The 19,052-nt window shown below is 32.4% G+C and overlaps 2 protein-coding genes across 2 annotated transcripts; one reads left to right on the top strand and one right to left on the bottom strand.

The window, feature by feature from the left end:
* Positions 1 to 255: 255 nt before the first annotated feature.
* Positions 256 to 2,164, bottom strand: LOC114283284 (uncharacterized). Its single transcript, XM_028226104.2, has 5 exons — positions 1,961 to 2,164; positions 1,063 to 1,864; positions 791 to 896; positions 500 to 655; positions 256 to 379 (listed from the first exon to the last, which is right to left on the bottom strand). The coding sequence occupies exons 1-5, from the start codon at positions 2,162 to 2,164 to the stop codon at positions 256 to 258; spliced, it is 1,392 nt and encodes a 463-aa protein (XP_028081905.2).
* A 5,598-nt stretch (positions 2,165 to 7,762) lies between these two features.
* Positions 7,763 to 18,083, top strand: LOC114283280 (ABC transporter G family member 15). Its single transcript, XM_082905245.1, has 3 exons — positions 7,763 to 8,018; positions 16,825 to 16,940; positions 17,943 to 18,083. Exons 1-3 carry the CDS (start codon positions 7,763 to 7,765, stop codon positions 18,081 to 18,083), a joined length of 513 nt encoding a protein of 170 aa, XP_082761371.1.
* The last annotated feature ends 969 nt before the right edge of the window (positions 18,084 to 19,052 follow it).

Here is a 19,052-nt window from a genome sequence, read left to right as displayed (position 1 = left end):
GTCGAGTCCGCTGTTTCGGATAGCAACAACTGCGTGAGAGCATGGAAATCCATTGATTTGCCACTTGAAACAAGAACATGTACGTTTGTCAACGTCAACCATGACGGATGGGAAAGAGTGGACCTCGAACACTGTGTCAATGGATTGGCTTACAAGCCATGATCTGCCTTTGTTGTACGCTTTGACCAAACGAGCTTCCATTTTTGGGCAAATAACACTGGGCCACGCTTGTGCTTTTATTCTGCGTTTCGCCATCTAACGCATAATATTAACTCGAATACTGTCAACCAATTGAGTTATTGGTAGGTGGCGTGCTTCCCGTATCCACGAGTTGAACGATTCAACGGCATTGGAACTCATCTCACCGTACCGTGAACCGCTGGCATTGGAAAATTGCAATATTAGTGAGGATGTAGGCAAATGGCATGAAAATGTGATGAGCAAAAAGTGTGATGTGCAATATAAATAGAAAAGGAAAAAGAAAGATTGAAATACATACCGGAAGTAAGCATTAGCCCAAAATTGAAGGGGTAAGTCTTTTAAGAATGCGGGAACAACCTTTCGTCCACATCTGGTGAATTCCTCGACGTATTGGGTGAATGAAGCCACAGTGGGTGCGTAAGCACAAGCCTGGAATTTTGTCAACATCCCAGCTCTATAAGAAGTGTTGACATATCGCAACTTATGTTGCAAGTTACGTTGCAAATGTTGTAGGCAAAATGCGTGATGGGTTGTGGGGAATATGATGGGTATTGATTCCAATAAGCCCGCATGTCAGTCAGATACGAACGTAAGGGTCCTGTGACTGTTGACAACATTTGCGAGATGTCGTAAGAACCATGCCCAGTTTGTGGTGTTTTCTGAATCAACAATTGCGATGGCTACAGGGAAGAGACCTGGAAAGGGTTGTTGTGAGTTAGTTTTGCAAATATGTTGGTGGTGTGTTGGTGAGACCAATTGTCATGTGAGTGAGTCAATGTACACTGCAACATCGTTTCGGTAGTAAATAATGAAATTATTATTGTACAATGAAAATGATTTGTGTCAACATTATAACAGTACCTTGATTGCCATCCTTCGCAGTAGCGGCTAGCAAGTGCCCCCTGAATTTTCCCTTTAGAAAAGTCCCATCCAAGAATAGCAATGGCCGGCAATGATTGAACCCATCGATACATGCTTTAAATGATATGAAATACCTTATGAAACGGTTGTTGTGTTCATCACACTCAATATTGGCGTAACTTCCAGAGTTGTTTTCAATGACAACGGAACTATACCATCGCAGTTGGTCGAACGAAATGAAGTGTGCACCAAACATCTCACCCCGAGCTTTTTCAACACCTAACCACGTAACCCGGTAGCTAACCTCTAATCCATAATCTTTTTTCAGATCGTAGACAACATCTGTAGGACGCGTGAGTGGCTTGTCACGTACCCGATCAGAAATAACATCGGATACTAAATCTAAACCAGCCTTGGGGTTTTTTAGGGTCCGAACAGCTACGCCACAAATATGCTCCTTATTCCACTTGCGAAGGTAGAAAAATCCGTTAGCATGCAAAATGCGTGCGTGTACCGACCACATGCATCCCTTTGATTCCTTCATCATGCATATAGCTGTGATCCGCACAGAATCGTTTTTGACATATTTAAAACGGAAGCCACATTCGACAGCATACTTGCGAAAAACACCTCGGAATTCATCCGTCCCACCTTCAAAAGTTTGACCAATACGTTGAATCCCGTTAGCCCATTTGGCAGACAAAAACACCTTGTCAACATGAGGGCAGAATTTTGCCACTAAATCATCTTTGTCATCCAAGTCCGACTCGTCAAACATATCGTTCGGCTCAAAATGAGCTGTCTATAATTGGGTGCTAGCATTGTCATCGTCTTGTGCACATCGTACTTCAATTAATACATCAACGCATTTCAATTGAAAAGACCGTGCAAGACACACCATGTTCGCCACATCAACATCATTCTGCAATATGAAATTGTTATAACCAGGCATCTTGAAGTAGAAACATGCATCGGCAGGTGTGAGCCCATCAAACTTTTCACACACACCATTGACCACGTCGTCAAATCGAAACGGAAGTTGCAGATTAATAGCAACATTCACATTGCCGTAACAACATATTAGCATAATTCCATTGTCCATCCTCCTGCGAATGTGAACGTATGATTCATGAGGGGGGGAGGGAAAAAAAAGATTAAAAACACTATAGAATGGGGCAACACACACACTTAACAATATGATTCCCCACCCACAGCAAAACACATGTCCCTACGTTATCCACACAGATCACATCTTGTAAGAAAAACGTGACACTTCTGAACTTGGTTTAACAAAAAGGAAAAGAATAACACCACTAGAACACCACACACCATTACAAATGAGACCTCTAAAACGCATGTGCCTCTGTTCCCCATACAGAGCGAAGTTCCACACACACCCAACACATCAGCCACAATGGATAACCATGAACGGCCAACATACATAAACCACCCACATACGTGAAACATGAAAAAATACAGAACAAAATGTAAATGCCTACAATCCATATCAAAGGTAAACGACCCAAGGAAAAGTGAGCATGCCAAGTACAGAATAGCGTACGCAAGGCAGTTTTCCGAAACTCTGAAGGTGTGTCACACAGCCGTCCGCAAGGAAGACACACATTCAAATTCGAAAACCCTACCTCACAATTGGTGAAACGTATTTGAATGTATCACCAAAATTAGCCAAACCGGAATGAGCAACGTTTCCAAAAAAGGAACTGTTCCAGCAAAACAGTACCACATTAAACCAAGGACACTCTCGTCCACACAGTGAAACAAAAATGGAAAAAAAAAAAATCAAAAAGGACCAAATCAACCCACCAGCAGGACTATTTGGTATAATAGAATAAAAGTGGGACTATTTGGTATAACAGTTTGTGAAGTAGGATTTATTAGTAAATAATCCTTTAGAATATGATGCTTTTAAAATTTTAAATATGGCAAAAAATTAAAATAAATATTTTTTATGTAATACTTTTTAATTGTTAATTTTTATTCACAAACAACACTAACTTAATATAAAAAATAATATTCAAATATCATAATCATCTAAATTTAATAAATAATACATCATTCATAAAAATTACATAAATCTCCACTATATTGTCTAAGAAATAATTAAAAAAAAAAAAAACATTTCTGAAAGCACAAATATTTTACAGAATCAATGCAAAGGTAAGTACATAATAGGCACACTATAAAGATGAAAGGAACGGCCAATTTTTTCAAGTACTACTGATCTAAGATTTTATCTTATGAAGTGAGTTAAAAGAAAAAAAATTCAGCAATGAGAGTTTTTTTTTTTTTTTTTTTTTTTTTTTTTGGGTAAATTACACTCACACCTCTTGAGGTTTATATTTATTACAGTTCCTCCCTCACGTTTTGAAAATTACATCTTCCACCCTGAAGTTTAAAGTTTCATTACAGATTCCCCCCTCAGTAATTTAATTTTTTTAAATACCAATTTTGCCCTCACTAGGTAAATTACATTGACACCCCTCACATTTTAGAAATTACAATCCCCTCCCTAAGGTTTAAAGTAGTATTATCAATTGCCCCCTCGGTTAGTATTAGTTGGAAAAAAAATTCATTAAAAAAAGAATTAATTAAAAAAATTTTTGTTAGGAAAATTTTTAAATTTCTAATTAAAAGCCAACGTAAACTCATTTTTTAAATTTACGTTTTTTCCTCAAATTTACAAATTGAGACAACTATTTATAAATCAAAAAAATTATCAAACAAGTTTTTATGACAGTTTTTAAAATTTTTGTAAGTATAAATTGAAAACTGAAAACGAAATGGTTACTAAATAGGCTTCAGATGGTAAAAATGTTATAAAATTAACAAATAATTAAATAAGTTACCAATTTAAGAAATGACTTATCAAAAGATTTTTCGGCTATGTATGGTTTGATTTTTAGAAATTTTTTTAAAAAATTAAAAATTAATTTGGTTAAGAAATAAAAACTAAAAAATAATTATCATTTTTATATAATTTTTATCTTTCGAGTGGTCAGAAATAATTTTTTACAAATTAAATTGAAGCAACCATACATATGTATATAACCTGCGCAAAAGTTAAAATTATAATTATTTTTTATTTTTTATTTCTTAACCAAATTAATTTTTAATTTTTTAAAAAAAAAAATTAAAAATCAAACAATACATAGCCTAAGAATCTTTTGATAAGTTATTTCTTACGTTGGTAACTTATTTAATTATTTGTTAATTTTACCACATTTTTACCATCTGAAGCCTGTTTGGTAACCATTTCGTTTTCATTTTTTAATTTATATTTACAAAAATTTTAAAAACTGTCATAAAAACTTGTTTGATAATTTTTTTGGTTTATAAATGGTTGTCTCAGTTTATAAATTTGAGAAAAAAATGTAAATTAAAAAAATGAGTTTACGTTGGTTTTTAAATAGAAATTTAAAAATTTTACTAACAAATTTTTTTTTTAAATAATTTTTTTTTCCAATGATTTTTTTCCCTAACTAATACTAACCAATGGGGCAATTGAGAATGCTACTTTAAACCTTAGGGAGGGGATTGTAATTTCTAAAATATGAGGGGTGTCAATGTAATTTACCCAGTGAGGGCAAAATTGGTATTTAAAAAAATTAAATTGCTGAGGGGAGGAATCTGTAATGAAACTTTAAATCTCAAGGAATGAGATGTAATTTCTAAAACATGAGGGGGAACGATAATAAACATAAATCTCAAGGGTGTCAGTGTAATTTACCCTTTTTTTTGGGGATATATTTTAGTTGATTTTAGCTGACATACTAAAAGTGACTTAGTGAATAAAGAATAAAGGATAAATTACACTGATACCCCTGAGATTTATATTTATTACAGTTTCTCCCTTACTTTTTGGAAATTACATCTCTCCCTAAGGTTTAAAGTTTCATTACAGATTCCCCCTCAGCAATTTAATTTTTTTAAATACCAATTTTGCACTAATTGGGTAAATTACATTGATACCCCTCATATTTTAGAAATTACAATCTCCTCCCTAAGGTTTAAAGTAGCATTACTAATTGCCCTCTCGGTTAGTATTAGTTGGAAAAAAAAAATTATTTGAAAAAAAAATTATTAGTAAAAAATTTAAATTTTTGTTTAAAAACCAACGTAAACTCATTTTTTGAATTTACATTTTTTTCTCAAATTTACAAACTGAGACAACCATTTATAAACAAAAAAAAAAATTATCAAATAAGTTTTTATGGCATTTTTTAAAAAATTTTGTAAATATAAATTGAAAATTGAAAACTGAAAACGAAATGGTTACCAAATAAGTCTCAGATGGTAAAAATATAATAAAATTAACAAATAATTAAATAAGTTACCAACGTAAGAAATGACTTATCAAAAGATTTTTAGGCTATGTATGGTTTGATTTTTAGAATTTTTTTAAAAAATTAAAAATTAAATTGGTTAAGAAATAAAAAATAAAAAAATAATTATCATTTTAACTTTTAGGCAGGTTATATACATACGTATAGTTGTTTTAATTTAATTTGTAAAAAATTATTTCTAACCACTCGAAAGATAAAAATTATATAAAAATGATAATTATTTTTTATTTTTTATTTCTTAACCAGATTAATTTTTAATTTTTTTAAAAAAAATTTAAAAATCAAACCACACATAACCTAAGAATCTTTTAATAAGTCATTTATTACGTTGAAAACTTATTTAATTATTTGTTAATTTTACAACATTTTTATCATCTGAATCCTGTTTGGTAACCATTTCGTTTTCAGTTTTCAATTTATGTTTACAAAAATTTAAAAATTGTTATAAAAACTTGTTTGATCATTTTTTTGCTTTATAAATGGTTGTCTTAGTTTGTAAATTTGAGGAAAAAATATAAATTCAAAAAATGAGTTTATGTTGGTTTTTAATCAGAAATTTAAAAATTTTACTAACAATTTTTTTTTCAATTTATTGTTTTTTCAAATAATTTTTTTTCCAATGAATTTTTTTTCAATGAATTTTTTATCCAACTAATACTAACCGAGGGAGTAATTGGTAATGTTACTTTAAACCTTAAAGGGGGGATTGTAATTTCTAAAATGTGGGGGGTGTCAATGTAATTTACCTAGTGAGGGCAAAATTGATATTTAAAAAAATTAAATTGCTGAGAGGAGAATCTATAATGAAACTTTAAACCTCAAGGGAGGAGATGTAATTTTTAAAAGGTAAGGGAGAAACTGTAATAAATATAAAACCTTAGGGGATGTCAGTGTAATTTACCCATGAATAAAATGTCGTCGTCGTGTCAAGAAAGGCCATATGTATCATATAATTAAAACAGAAAATAACATAATTTTATATTTTTTGAGTTATTATTAAAAAAATTATAACCAAACACCACATGAGGTAAAATTAAAAATCTCATAAATCATAACTAAAGAAAAAAAATTAATTATAATTAAATAAAAAAAATGACAACTAAAAATACATATGATAAACTCCTTTTAAGGTGTGTATAGCATAACGTCCGCTTGTGTCAAGTAAATGACTCTGTTTGGTGTGTCCTATATAGGTTGCTTATAATTTTTATAATTAATTTTGGGAGTTCCTACAAAATATTTTATGCAAAACTTTACAAGCTAAAGAATAACTTAAATAAATTTAACGAAAATTGATTATTGAAAAACTAAAGAATAAGTTGTTTTAAATTATTATTATTTTTTTCTTTTCACTTGGATTAATTACATTTTTAATCCTAAATTATAAGTATTGTGTAATTTTGATCCCCAGTATATAGCCAGTGTTAATTTAGTTCCTAATATATAAAATATTTTTTTAATTTTATCTCGTAACTTAACTCCATCAATAGACAGTTAAAAATGAGAGATATATGTAATTTTGGACACTAAATGACACATATTGCACATTTTGTGATTAAAAGTGTAATGTTTTTTTAGTGAATTCCCATATTTATTATTTTCCTTGATTTTAATGACGTTTAATAATAAGATTAGGTTGAGAGATCAAGTTTTTTTAAAAAAAAATTATACATTTTTTTATCAAATACTTTTTATATATTAATACAATTTAAATATTAAAATTATTTGGGATGATCTAAATAAGTGTACTTTTTGACTTTTTATGAAATATGGATTGGGTTTGGGTTGAGTTTGAAATGATGTGTTAGAGAAGTGATGTAACTTAAATAAGATGATGTGATTTAAATAGAATAGTAACTTTTTAACTTTTTTCATACACGTCAAACCAAGCCTAAATATCAAAATGATATAAATAATATATACTTTTGAGAATTAAGAAGGTAATTAATGGTATTAAGTGGGTTCTGCTGGAGTCTCCCAAATGAATTTTTAGTGGACTAGTAGCTGTTGGGTTGTAGTTATGGGAGGCTCGCCCTTGATCAGAAAAAGAAACAGAGTGTAAGGTTCACAGAACGTGCTGCAGGCTCTTTTGATAACAGCATTGAATCCAAAGGCCCGGTGACAGTTACCCTACACTATTTTACTTGCATTTCAGAATCACTTATACTTTACATATTTTTATATATTTTTTTATTTTCGCTTTGTTGTAATTCTCCCTATATATAGATAGCCAGAGGCTTTACTCTTTCATTCCTTTTTATGTGTATTGTATTGATATATGCCCACACAGTTTCAAACTGAAGAGAGAGAGAGAGAGAGAGAGAGAGAGAGAGAGTATGGAGATAGAGGTAGCAAGCAGAGCTGAGTGTGGTGGTGATGATATGGAGAAAGGAGTGGTGGGATTAAGTGGTGGAGATGAGAGAGGAATGTACTTGGTGTGGGAAGATCTGAGGGTGGTGGTTCCAAACTTTGGGAATGGACACACGAAGAGGTTGATAAATGGACTTACTGGTTTTGCTGAGCCTGGTAGGATCATGGTTATCATGGGTCCTTCTGGTTCTGGCAAGTCCACCCTTCTTCACTCTTTATCAGGTTTTCTTCTCTCTCTTCCCCCCTCTGTCTCTCTCTATCTCATGATCTACTCTTGCCCTTATATGTTGTGTCACATTCGTTTGTCGGAATATTTTTTCGTAAAAAATTAAAAATCTACTAAAATAATTACTTTCCGGACGAGACTGTAGATATATATCCATTCAATAACAAATAAATGAAATTTCATCACCTTGTCATAAAAATATAGGAGATCAAAAGGTTACAGGTGAGACCAAAATTTCTTCATGCATTGGCTTTGGATCTTTATTTCCATTTTTTGTTTTTTTGGGTTTGTTTGTTCCGCAGCTGGTTTTGTTTATTCTTTGCTGCTGCTTTGCTCTACAGCTGAGGTTTGTTTTGTTGCTTTGGGCTGCACACATGATTACCCTTAGTCTTCCTTGCCAACCTAATTGGAATCTATTGATTAGCTGATGATGCTATTTTTTTTTTCAAAACTCCCTTCTCTTTTATTAATAAAATTATTTTTTTTGCCCATAAAAAAAACAAATAGCTGTAGTGTTATTCAGAATTAACTTTTGTTACTTTAAGATTGTTAAATAAATTACATAAAATTCGAATTGCGACCATAGGGCAGTATCAATAAATGGATGGGACAGAGAGTTGGGAACTTGGACCAGAAAATAAACACAATTATTCCAATCCCTCTCTGTTTGGAAACATCTATGTTTTCAATTTATATTTACAAAATTTTATATGTTTACTGTATAATAATAACATGCACGGTAAAATTTGACAAAAATTTAGATTTATTTATATATTTATTTTATTTTTCTGACATCACACATGTTTCGATGAATCAGAATGATCATTGTAAACTACCATATGATCCACCAAGCTCTAGTTTGACTAGCCACAAAGCATCTCTAACCCACCCGCTATAACTTTATATTTGGAAGATTTGTTCTTCCAATCCATCCTCTAAAGGAGGATGAGTTAATCTTTTATATTTAGAGGGAGGATGAAAAATAGTCTCTAAAATATTATTTATTCTATATTTTTTATTATATTACAAATAATTTTTAATGTGTAAATTTAATTTTTATAAAATTGACATCATTAAAAAGGATGAAATTATACCTTTAAAATGAGTATAATATTAAATATATTTTACAAAAATTTCAAAATTAAATATTTGTTAATGAACAAAAATTATTTACTTTTTGATGAAAATATTTTCGAGAGAAATCTTTAGAGAAAAAAATGATGATTAATGTTTAAAAAAAAATGCCCAATAAGTTAAAAAAAATAAAAAAATAAAAAATTATGGTTGATAACACCCTTCCGGAAGAAATGAAAGTTTGTGATTGGAATTTGAATAAATAATTTCTATTCTGATGTACCTAAAAAAAAAAAAAAAATAGTGATATACTGTATATTTATTTTTTGAATAAAAAAATTTATTTCATTCTCTTGGTAGAAGGACCGAATTGGAGATGCTCTGATCCATTGGCCACTATTGATAAAGCATCTCTTGGAAAAGTTTTTTACTCAAAAATGTGGAACACAATAATGAGATTAGATTTTTTTTTTTTATTTTAATGTGCTGTTAAGTATATTTTAAATTTCATCAATAATATTTTTTTTTTCTTTTATTGATAAAAAATAAAAAATACAACCAATTTGACTAACCTTCCAATCCTGGTAATTTGAAGTGATGGATACTTTTCCACTCCCCTCCGTGGACCGTGGGCTAAACTCAAAAAAGAGGTGTACTAGTACCATGGGTATTATCATGGCATTGGCCAGTTTCGTAAGATTTATTTTCAGTTTATTTTAATTTTTAGTTTAATTTAAGTTATTTTAATATATTTGGTTCACCTTAACAATATAATTTATAATTTTTTGTAAGTCAAAAATCAACTTATTCTTTGAGTGAGTAAGGAGAAACTTAATTTATAAGTAAAAAATCAGCTTATGTTCACAGCTATAAGCTATAAATTGTTAGGTTATAAGTTATAATCACATTTCCACAGTTATACCAAACGGGGCCATTGAGTTTCTTAGAAAAAAAAAAAAAAACTCCACAAGTCGGGGCCATTGAGTTTCTTAGAAAAAAAAATAGAACTCCAGATGTTACTAATTTTCAAAAATTTGTTTAAGAACTTTTTTTAAAAAATAAAAAATTAATTTAGTAAAAAGAATAAAAAAATAAAAAATACTCATTATTTTTTAATACAGTAATGCTAGACACATCTAATTTAGAGGCTCTAAACACACCTCTAATGAGGTGGAAAAGGATAAAAAAAAAAAACAGACACAACACTGACAGTGGCAATGGATGGGACCTACTGTCACGTCACTAGTGGCACCTCTAATTAGAGATACTAAGCATTTTTGTTTTTAATAATTTTATCTTTTGAAATATCAGAAATAATTTTTAATTTTAATTATTTTTTAAATATTTATTTTTATCAAACTAGTTTTCATTTTTTCAAAAAGCATTCTGAAATGTTTTTCTAAAATTCAAACCAAAAACATGAACCGTGGAAGTGAAACCACATGTGAAGTACACCTCTTTTTTTTATTAAATAATTCTTCCTTTGTTTTTTTATGAAATTACACAGCAACCTTTAAAATTAGGCATTTGCATTTGATACTATTACCCCGTAGGTTTGGGGTGTACTAAAAAAATATTTTTTTTTTATATTTTTTGAATCACATTATTTCTTTATTTTTTTGTATATATTTTCATAAAAAATCAAAAAATATAATTATTTATAGGCTCCCTCTGTACCTTCATTTTTTCATACCTCTCCATATCCCTCTTGTAGTCCCAATTCAGACCCGTATTTATAATCTGAATCGTCTGTTTTATAATAAATGTCATCCATATAAAAAACGAATTTCATAAAAAATTATAAAAACAGAAACAAAATACATTTTATTTTATAAAAATTAATTATTTAAGTTCACAATAACATTTGTCATTCATTTTATAAAATTAAACGCTATTTTTTCTTTAAGTTCATAATTTTTTGATGAAACTCATTTTTTTTATGAATGACTTTTATTATGAAACTTATGAAATAGACTGTTCGAATTATTGGTGCAGAACCAAATTAAGACCTACAAGAGGGTACGAAGAGATACAAAAAGATAAAAATATGGTGAAGAATTTACCCGGAATTATGAAGTGGAGAGAGAGAGAGCAGCAGTGGTGAAGCCGGATGCTCAAAGCCTATAAATCTATTAGGTTGTGTTTTAATATTTTGTTTTTATGTTCATTTATTGTTTGAATGTGTTTGGTATTGTCATTTTTTTCCAAAAATAAAAAAGCAAAAATTGATTTAAACAATTATTTGAAAAACTATTTTTGATTATGTATTTTTTTATTATTTTTGGAATAGCTTATTGAAATATTATATTAAGAACTACTTTTAAAAATTGTCAAAACTATTTTACACACACACACACACACACAAAAAAAAAAAAAAGGAAAGGAAAAGAAAAGAAAAAGCAATTACACAATTCTCAATTTCTCGTTTTCGTTTGAAAAAGAAAAAAGAAAAAAAAGAAAGGCTTGGTGTTGACCCATCTCAACTCAAATATATATACATATATATATATATATATTACACAAAAAAACTAGTTATATAGAATTAGGTCCACCCGGACAAAATAAAAAATAAAAATAATATATTTAAATCCAATGATATGTATATAAGATAATTGGTTAATATCTAAAGAAGATATGAAAGAGAGTTCTAATTAATTGTCATATCATTAAATTTGAAAAGTAAATCTAATTTTTAAATTAGAATAGTAATATCCAAAAAATAAAATAAAAATAGATTACAAAAAATCACAGATAAGGAAAAGGTGGACTGTCGTTTAGGAAGGGTTGATTTTAGTCTAAAAGTCAAAAAAATTATTAAAAAGTTAACAAACTACACACACACAAAAAAAAAACAAAACAAAACAAAACAAAAACAAAGATTTCATTTTCTCTACTTTTTGTACATTTTTCGTAAAAAATAAAAAAATCATCTCAAATATACTAATTTTTTTTACTTTATAGTTAAAAAACAAACAAATTTTTTTTTACTAAAATAACATGTTCAGGCTATGCAACTAGAAAAATCTGTTTCTTTCCGATCCCTGTTTCAGTATAGTAAAGGACAGTAGAATTGAGCTGTAAAACCAAAAAAATTGAGCTATAACTCAATGTTTATTTTTTTATTGAAAAATCTTGAATATATATAATAAACAGCAGTTGTCTACTCCAGGATATTAACGAGAGCAGATACACTAACCTAAGTTGTTTGATCCATAATAGAGATGGCTTTTACTATCATCTGCACCTACTCTTTGGTCAGACAAACACCAAAACAATCCCACACCCAGCAGTGATTTAGACCCCCTCAAACTTCAACCCCTACCACTCCACACACACGTAGCGGGTGGTGATTGGAGGAGAAAAAGAAAAAGAAAAAGAAAAAGTGACCAATCAAAAAAGAAAGGAGGTCAAAGGGGTGGAGGAAAGGAAGTCCCAATCTTTATTCAATCTTTTAAGGTTACAAGAATAATAATAATTTGAAATATCATATTACCCTTGACTATCTATCTATCTATCCATCCACTATTTTACTGTAAGAATATATGTATTATTGATTGATGTATGCTTATAAGATTAATTGATTACAATTCCTATACAATCTATATATAGAAGAAAATGTGGTAGTAGGTGTAGTGGAGGTGATAGTGGGTTAGGTGAAGTGGAGTGTGTGGTGAAGTGGAGGTAGGTGAAGTGGAGTGTGTAGTGGAGTAGGTGAAGGTAAAGATGGGAAATTCTAACAGCCCCCCGCAAACTCAAGGAGGATAGAAACTAACCAACTTGAGTTTGGAGAGAGGAACAAAACAAGAAAATACATAAAAAAAGGAGAGGAGACACTGTATGGTCGTGTCAGACCGTTGGTGAAGACACTGTATGGTGGTGTCATAACGTTGTAGAGGACACTGTATGGTGGTGTCATAACGTTGTAGAGGACACTGTATGGGGGTGTCATAACGTGGTAGAGGACACTGTATGGTGGTGTCAGACCGATGTAGAAGACAGTTTATGGGGTCATGTCGGACCGTTGTAGCAGACAATGTTGTGACAGTTGTTGTGACAGTTTACGGAGTCTTGCTGGACCCTTGTAGAAACTAACCGGTAGAAACTAACCGGAATCAATGTCGGGACAGTTTACAGAGTCTTGTCGGACCCTTGTAGAAACTAACCGGAATCTATGTCGGGACAGTTTACAGAGTCTTGTCGGACCCTTGTAGAAACTAACCGGAATCTATGTCGGGAGAGTTTACAGAGTCTTGTCGGACCCTTGTAGAAACTAACCGGAATCTATGTCGGGACAGTTTACAGAGTCTTGTCGGACCCATAAAGGAGCTAACCGGAATCAATGTCGGGACAGTTTACAGAGTCTTGTCGGACCCCTAAAAAGTCGCACCCTCAAAAGGTGTGCCCAATTCATCAAAAGGCGTGCCAAAGATGATGGCGAGGCACGTGAGTGTGTCGTCTTGGCTGGCGCGCCCGTTTGTCGTCTGGCGCAAGGGGCGCGCGATGCGCGTGGCTGCCTCGGCTATAAAACGGAGGCTGAGGCTGAGGCATACCATTCTGAAACCTCTGAAACCAAACCTTCTCTGAAAAAGAGAGTTCTGAGAGAAAAACTCTGTAATATTCTGAAACACTCTGTTGCCCAGAAAATGGCTTCATCGTCTTCCCGCGGGCTGCTCACCCTCTTTCCCGACCTCAACGAGTCAACAGGAGAGAGAACTGGTGCGGTGGCCAGTGAACCTCAACCAAACACCGCTGGGTATACTCCGTTGAACTTTCCGATGCGGTCTGTGGAGCAAAGAATGGCAGTGCTCTCGGATGTGGAGGCCAATCAGTATACTTTGAAGGTATGTGTGGAAAGCATGACGGCGGTCACAAACCTGTCGAACCGGCTGCAGAGTAGGACAAATGAGGTGCAGCAGTTAAACTCCCAACTAGCTCTGCTCCAACGCATGTATAAGGATGCGCGAGCAGAGATAAGCGTGCTAAGGGCAGAAAACAAGGAGCTGAAGCGGAAGGCCACCGTGATGTTCCGTTTTGGAGGTCCGCCATATGTCGCAGTGGAGGAGCAGGGAGGAGTGAATGTGCTGGGTGGATTAGGAAGCACAGAGACAGCACCGGCAAGGGCCGCCCAGGACGGAGGCAAAAAGAAGAGACCGACTGCAGAGTAGAGAAGAGAAATCCCGCCTGTCGATGTGGTTGTTTGGGTTGTGTATGTTGGGTTTTTTTTTTTTTTTTGATGTAAAAATGGTGATCGGGGGAGCCCCACATGAATAAAAGAGTGTGTGTGGATATTTGTTGGTTGTTGGTTTTTTTTATTTTTTTTATTTTTTTATTTTTTTATTTTTTGCACCAATAATAATAATAATAAAAGACAAGTGGGGGAACCAGCACATGGAGTTGAATGTAGGGTGCATGATGGTAATATAGAAAAATAAAAGAAAAATGTGAAATGAGATAAGAACAGCATGGTGTGTCGGTGTCTTTTCAAAGGAGGGAGTAAAATAAATATATAAAAAAAAGAAAGTGGAGTGGGAGGTGGGAGAATTATTGTATTGGAGAGGGGAAGGAATTAAAAATTAAAAGAAATAGATAAAAGAAAAATCACGTGGGTGTGTGTGTGAGTGTGTTTTGTGTTGGGTCTGTCAATCCCGTGGGTTGGAAAACGATATGCTGGTTTGGAGCAAAACCGTGGGCTTGAGAGTGAAAAAATGAGAGAGAGAAGGGTGTGTTGTGTGTAGAAGAGCTGGGGATGGATAGGGAGAGATTGCATAACAGAGGACTGCAGTGCCTTTATTATAAGCCGGATTGGAATATGGAGCCACCAGACTGGTATCATCCAGTCAACATGTCAAACCTTTGTCAACAATCAATAATCATCACCTCTTGAAATGAACTCTTTGCAAGTTGGTCGGAGTAATATGGTATGCTCAAACTGAGATACATAGCTGCCTTTGATGTCGCAAAGAGGAGGATAGCTGCCTTTAGTTAGAGAAGGCGAAGAGGATTTGTCATTAGAAGACGATGCTGAGGTCGGCAACAACCCCCCAAACAACAACAAAAGCAACTCAAAGAAAGGAGGTCCAGGAGGTGATTGCTTACATTGCTTACAGCATGTCCTTCTACATCCAGCGCTCACAGTTTCGATGGTGAAGTGTTCCCAGACTATGGACTTTTTTTTTTTTTTTTTTTTTTTTTTTCGCTTGTTAGGCGTCGGTGTTTCTGCAACGACCAGTTCATTATTCTCAGTAGGGGTTTCCATTCTCTGAAGAGAAACGAAGTCCTGCTATAGGGAGCAAAACTGATTTTGCACAATCAGTGATTCGGAGAAGGACCCAGCAACAGATGCGATCTGTTGTGTGTACCAGAGGCTCCGAGAACAATCTTCAGCTCCTCTGCAATTGCTCGAGATCTAGGGTGTCGCCGAGGAGAGAGAGAGAGAGAGAGAAGAAAATGGGATACTCGGTACCTAGAGACGAGCAAGACGGGTGGTTTACAAGGGACTCAGTGGCCGAGTCACTGAGATTGGTGATGATGCTCTGATCTTGAAGGTGAATCCATGTAATAATATATGTATTATTGATTGATGTATGTTTTTTTTTTTGTAAGAATATATATATTATTGATTGATGTATGCTTATAAGATTAATTGATTACAATTCCTATACAATCTATATATAGAAGAAAATGTGGTAGTAGGTGTAGTGGAGGTGATAGTGGGTTAGGTGAAGTGGAGTGTGTGGTGAAGTGGAGGTAGGTGAAGTGGAGTGTGTATTGGAGTAGGTGAAGGTAAAGATGGGAAATTCTAACATTTACCTATTTGTCTACCTATCTATCAAGTCTTACCTATTAATCCACATAATCTACTTATTTGTCCATATCATCACCACTACCACCAACTGCCGCTACTGCCCACCTTCGATAACCTTTTTACTGACTAGCCTAGTCACAGTGAATAAAAAAAATTAAAAAATTTATCATTCAAAATAATAATTTGGCTTTCTCACCAAACAATTTCATTAATTATGTCTTTATAACCAAAACAAAACCATTCTTAGATATAATATAATACACTTCCCAGATATGAATTTCTCAACAAATTTTTCTTTAAAAAATACACATGTATTTAGATTGTTTTGTATTAATAAAAATTGATATTACATTTCACACACTTATTGCAAATTTTTGGATTATATATACCCTTGCCTTCCAAAGTTAAAATCATAACAATAGTTTCCATATCCTCGAAACTACTTTTGAAAGTAAGCAACTAATAGTAATAGGTTCACTTCATCTGTCTTACAATAATACAAGTGGACTATCTCATGTTTTCTCTTTTGGTCCAAAAGTTTGTATAGAAAAAGAAACATGAATTTAAATACATATGGTGCATTCAATAAATACATAATACAATCACTGCATAAATATATATATGGACACATCTATTCATACGACATATTAAGATTTTAGAGACAAAAATTTGGAAATGAAATCACTTTTGCTATCACTTTCTTTTGTGAATGCAAAACCAAACTAATGTTCTACTAATGTGAATGCAAAACCAAGTATTTTCAAGTGTCACTTTCAATGGTCTGCAACAACATGGGGTAAGAATAAAAGGCCCATCTTTGATTTATTAAGGGACCTACTCAATTAAAATATGTTAGTGTCCTATTATTATAAATATGTAGAGAAGTTATTGATGCATTTATGAATGAAAAATGAATGCATAAGCAAAGAGAGGGACTGACATTGGCAGTAGTAATACAGGTAGACTCTCAGGAAATGTTATCATGACTGACAATGTTCTCCTTAATGGCAAGAAGAGGAGTCTTCACTATGGTGTTGCTGTAAGTATCGTTATATATTAATTATTACATGGGTACATACACTTTCATAGATATATATATATATATATATATATATGCAGAAACAAATGTTGCTCATCTATTGTTTCAAATCCACATCCAAACAAAGATTATCAAAATTTTTGTTAGCTTTGTGTGTTTATAGGCCATTGAGATCAGGGGTGGAGCTAGAATTGTTGAATTTAGACAACAGTCAAATAAAATAAAAATTTGGGAAGACCTAAAGTTTTAGTTTTTATTTATTATTCATTTTTTCAAATTTTCAATGGGCCAATAACTAAATGTTTCATTGAATCATATAATGCAAGTAGGCATTTTTTCAATAATTTTGGAGGAACCAGAGCCCTTTCTGGCCATGCCCTCCCTCCACCCCCTAATTGGGATGCCTAGTTCATATCGTTCCTTTATTTTTTGGTCTCAAACCAATAGAAGAACAAGACAAACGGACACAATAGATTCAACGTCATTTTTTACAGAACTGTTTTTATAGGCTTGTAGGCTTTTTTGGGGAGTTATTTTTCTTAAAATAAATTCCAATGACTTTACTTTTTATATTTATGATCCTAAAAAAAAATTTAAAATTAGATTTTTTATTAAAAAGATCAAAAAGACAAAATAAGCCAGTGTCTCTCAACTTTTTTTTTTTTTGGATAAAATTGGATTTATTTTTGTTTTTAGTGAAATATTTTTAAAATTAACTAAATTTTCTTTTAATTTTTAGAATTATTTAGTCAAGATGGACACACACACACACACAAACAAAAATAAAGTAAAAAAATTTGACTTGAAATAAAAACAAGTTCAAAAAAATAAAATATAAGTAAATAATAATAATAAAAAAGCTGGCTTTTAACTTCTTTTTTTTTTTTGGCCTAATGAACTCTCTTCAATTTCAATAAATTCTCAATTCTATAATTAGATTTCACATTCTTTTTATTTGCTTATATAATTTTATTTTTATGTTTTAAAATGTTGGGATTACAGGCTTATGTAACCCAAGAAGATATACTGTTAGGAAGTCTAACAGTGAGAGAGACCATCACATACTCAGCCCATTTGAGGCTACCAACCAAAAACATGAGCATAGAAAAGATAAATGGGTATCATAGAAGGAACACTCACTGAAATGGGACTTCAAGATTATGCTGATCACCTCATCGGAAACTGGCAATTGAGAGGCATAAGTGGTGGGGAGAAGAAGAGACTCAGCATTGCACTCGAAATCCTTACAAGGCCCCATCTCTTGTTTCTTGACGAGCCCACTAGCGGCCTTGACAGCGCCTCCACCTTCTTCGTGACTCAAATCCTCAAAAACATTGCGCACAATGGCAGAACAGTTATATCTTCGATTCATCAGCCAAGTAGTGAAGTGTTTGCGTTGTTTGATGACCTTTTCTTGATATCTGGGGGGCGAAACTGTTTACTTTGGAGAAGCAAAGATGGCAGTGGAGGTATAGAATATTCAGAAGGGTTTGAAACTTGCTTCTCTATTTTGAATGCTTATTCTTTGTCTAATTTGGTTGTGTTTTCGCTTTCTGAAATACTAACTTTGACAGTTCTTTGTGGAGGTGGGTTACCCGTGTCCGAGTAGAAGAAGCCCTTCAGATCACTTCCTACTTTGTATAAACTCAAACTTTGACAATGCCACTGCTTCTCTCATTGAATCTCATAGAATACCAGTATGTGTGTGTATTTATTTTGACTTAATTTAACTCTAATAACTTTTCCTAATAATTCCTTAAAGCTTAGGGTAATGTTTTAATTTTGCATTCATACATGCAAAGAATTTTTAAAAACTTCATTTTCTTCCTTTTATATGACCTAGGGTTGCAAATGAATCAAGTTGTTCACGAGTAGACTCAGCTTGGCTCATTTAAACGAACCGAGCTCGAACTCGAATAAGCTTAACTCGTTTATATTTGTTTAAATTATATATTAAATATATTATTTATATATTAAATAATATATAAATATATCTAAATAATATAAATAATAATAAAAAATTTACCGAGATCGAGCCGAGCCGAGCCGAGCCAACCTTGAGTTTCTTTAATATTAACGAGCTGAGTTCGAATCCAGTTAGTTATCCAGCCG

This window comes from Camellia sinensis, chromosome 14 (genome assembly GCF_055761805.1).
Source record: "Camellia sinensis isolate YWXY chromosome 14, ASM5576180v1, whole genome shotgun sequence".
Classification (NCBI taxonomy): domain Eukaryota; kingdom Viridiplantae; phylum Streptophyta; class Magnoliopsida; order Ericales; family Theaceae; genus Camellia; species Camellia sinensis.
The sequence above is the reverse complement of the archived record's forward strand: the minus strand, read 5'-3'. Positions and strand labels throughout refer to the sequence as shown.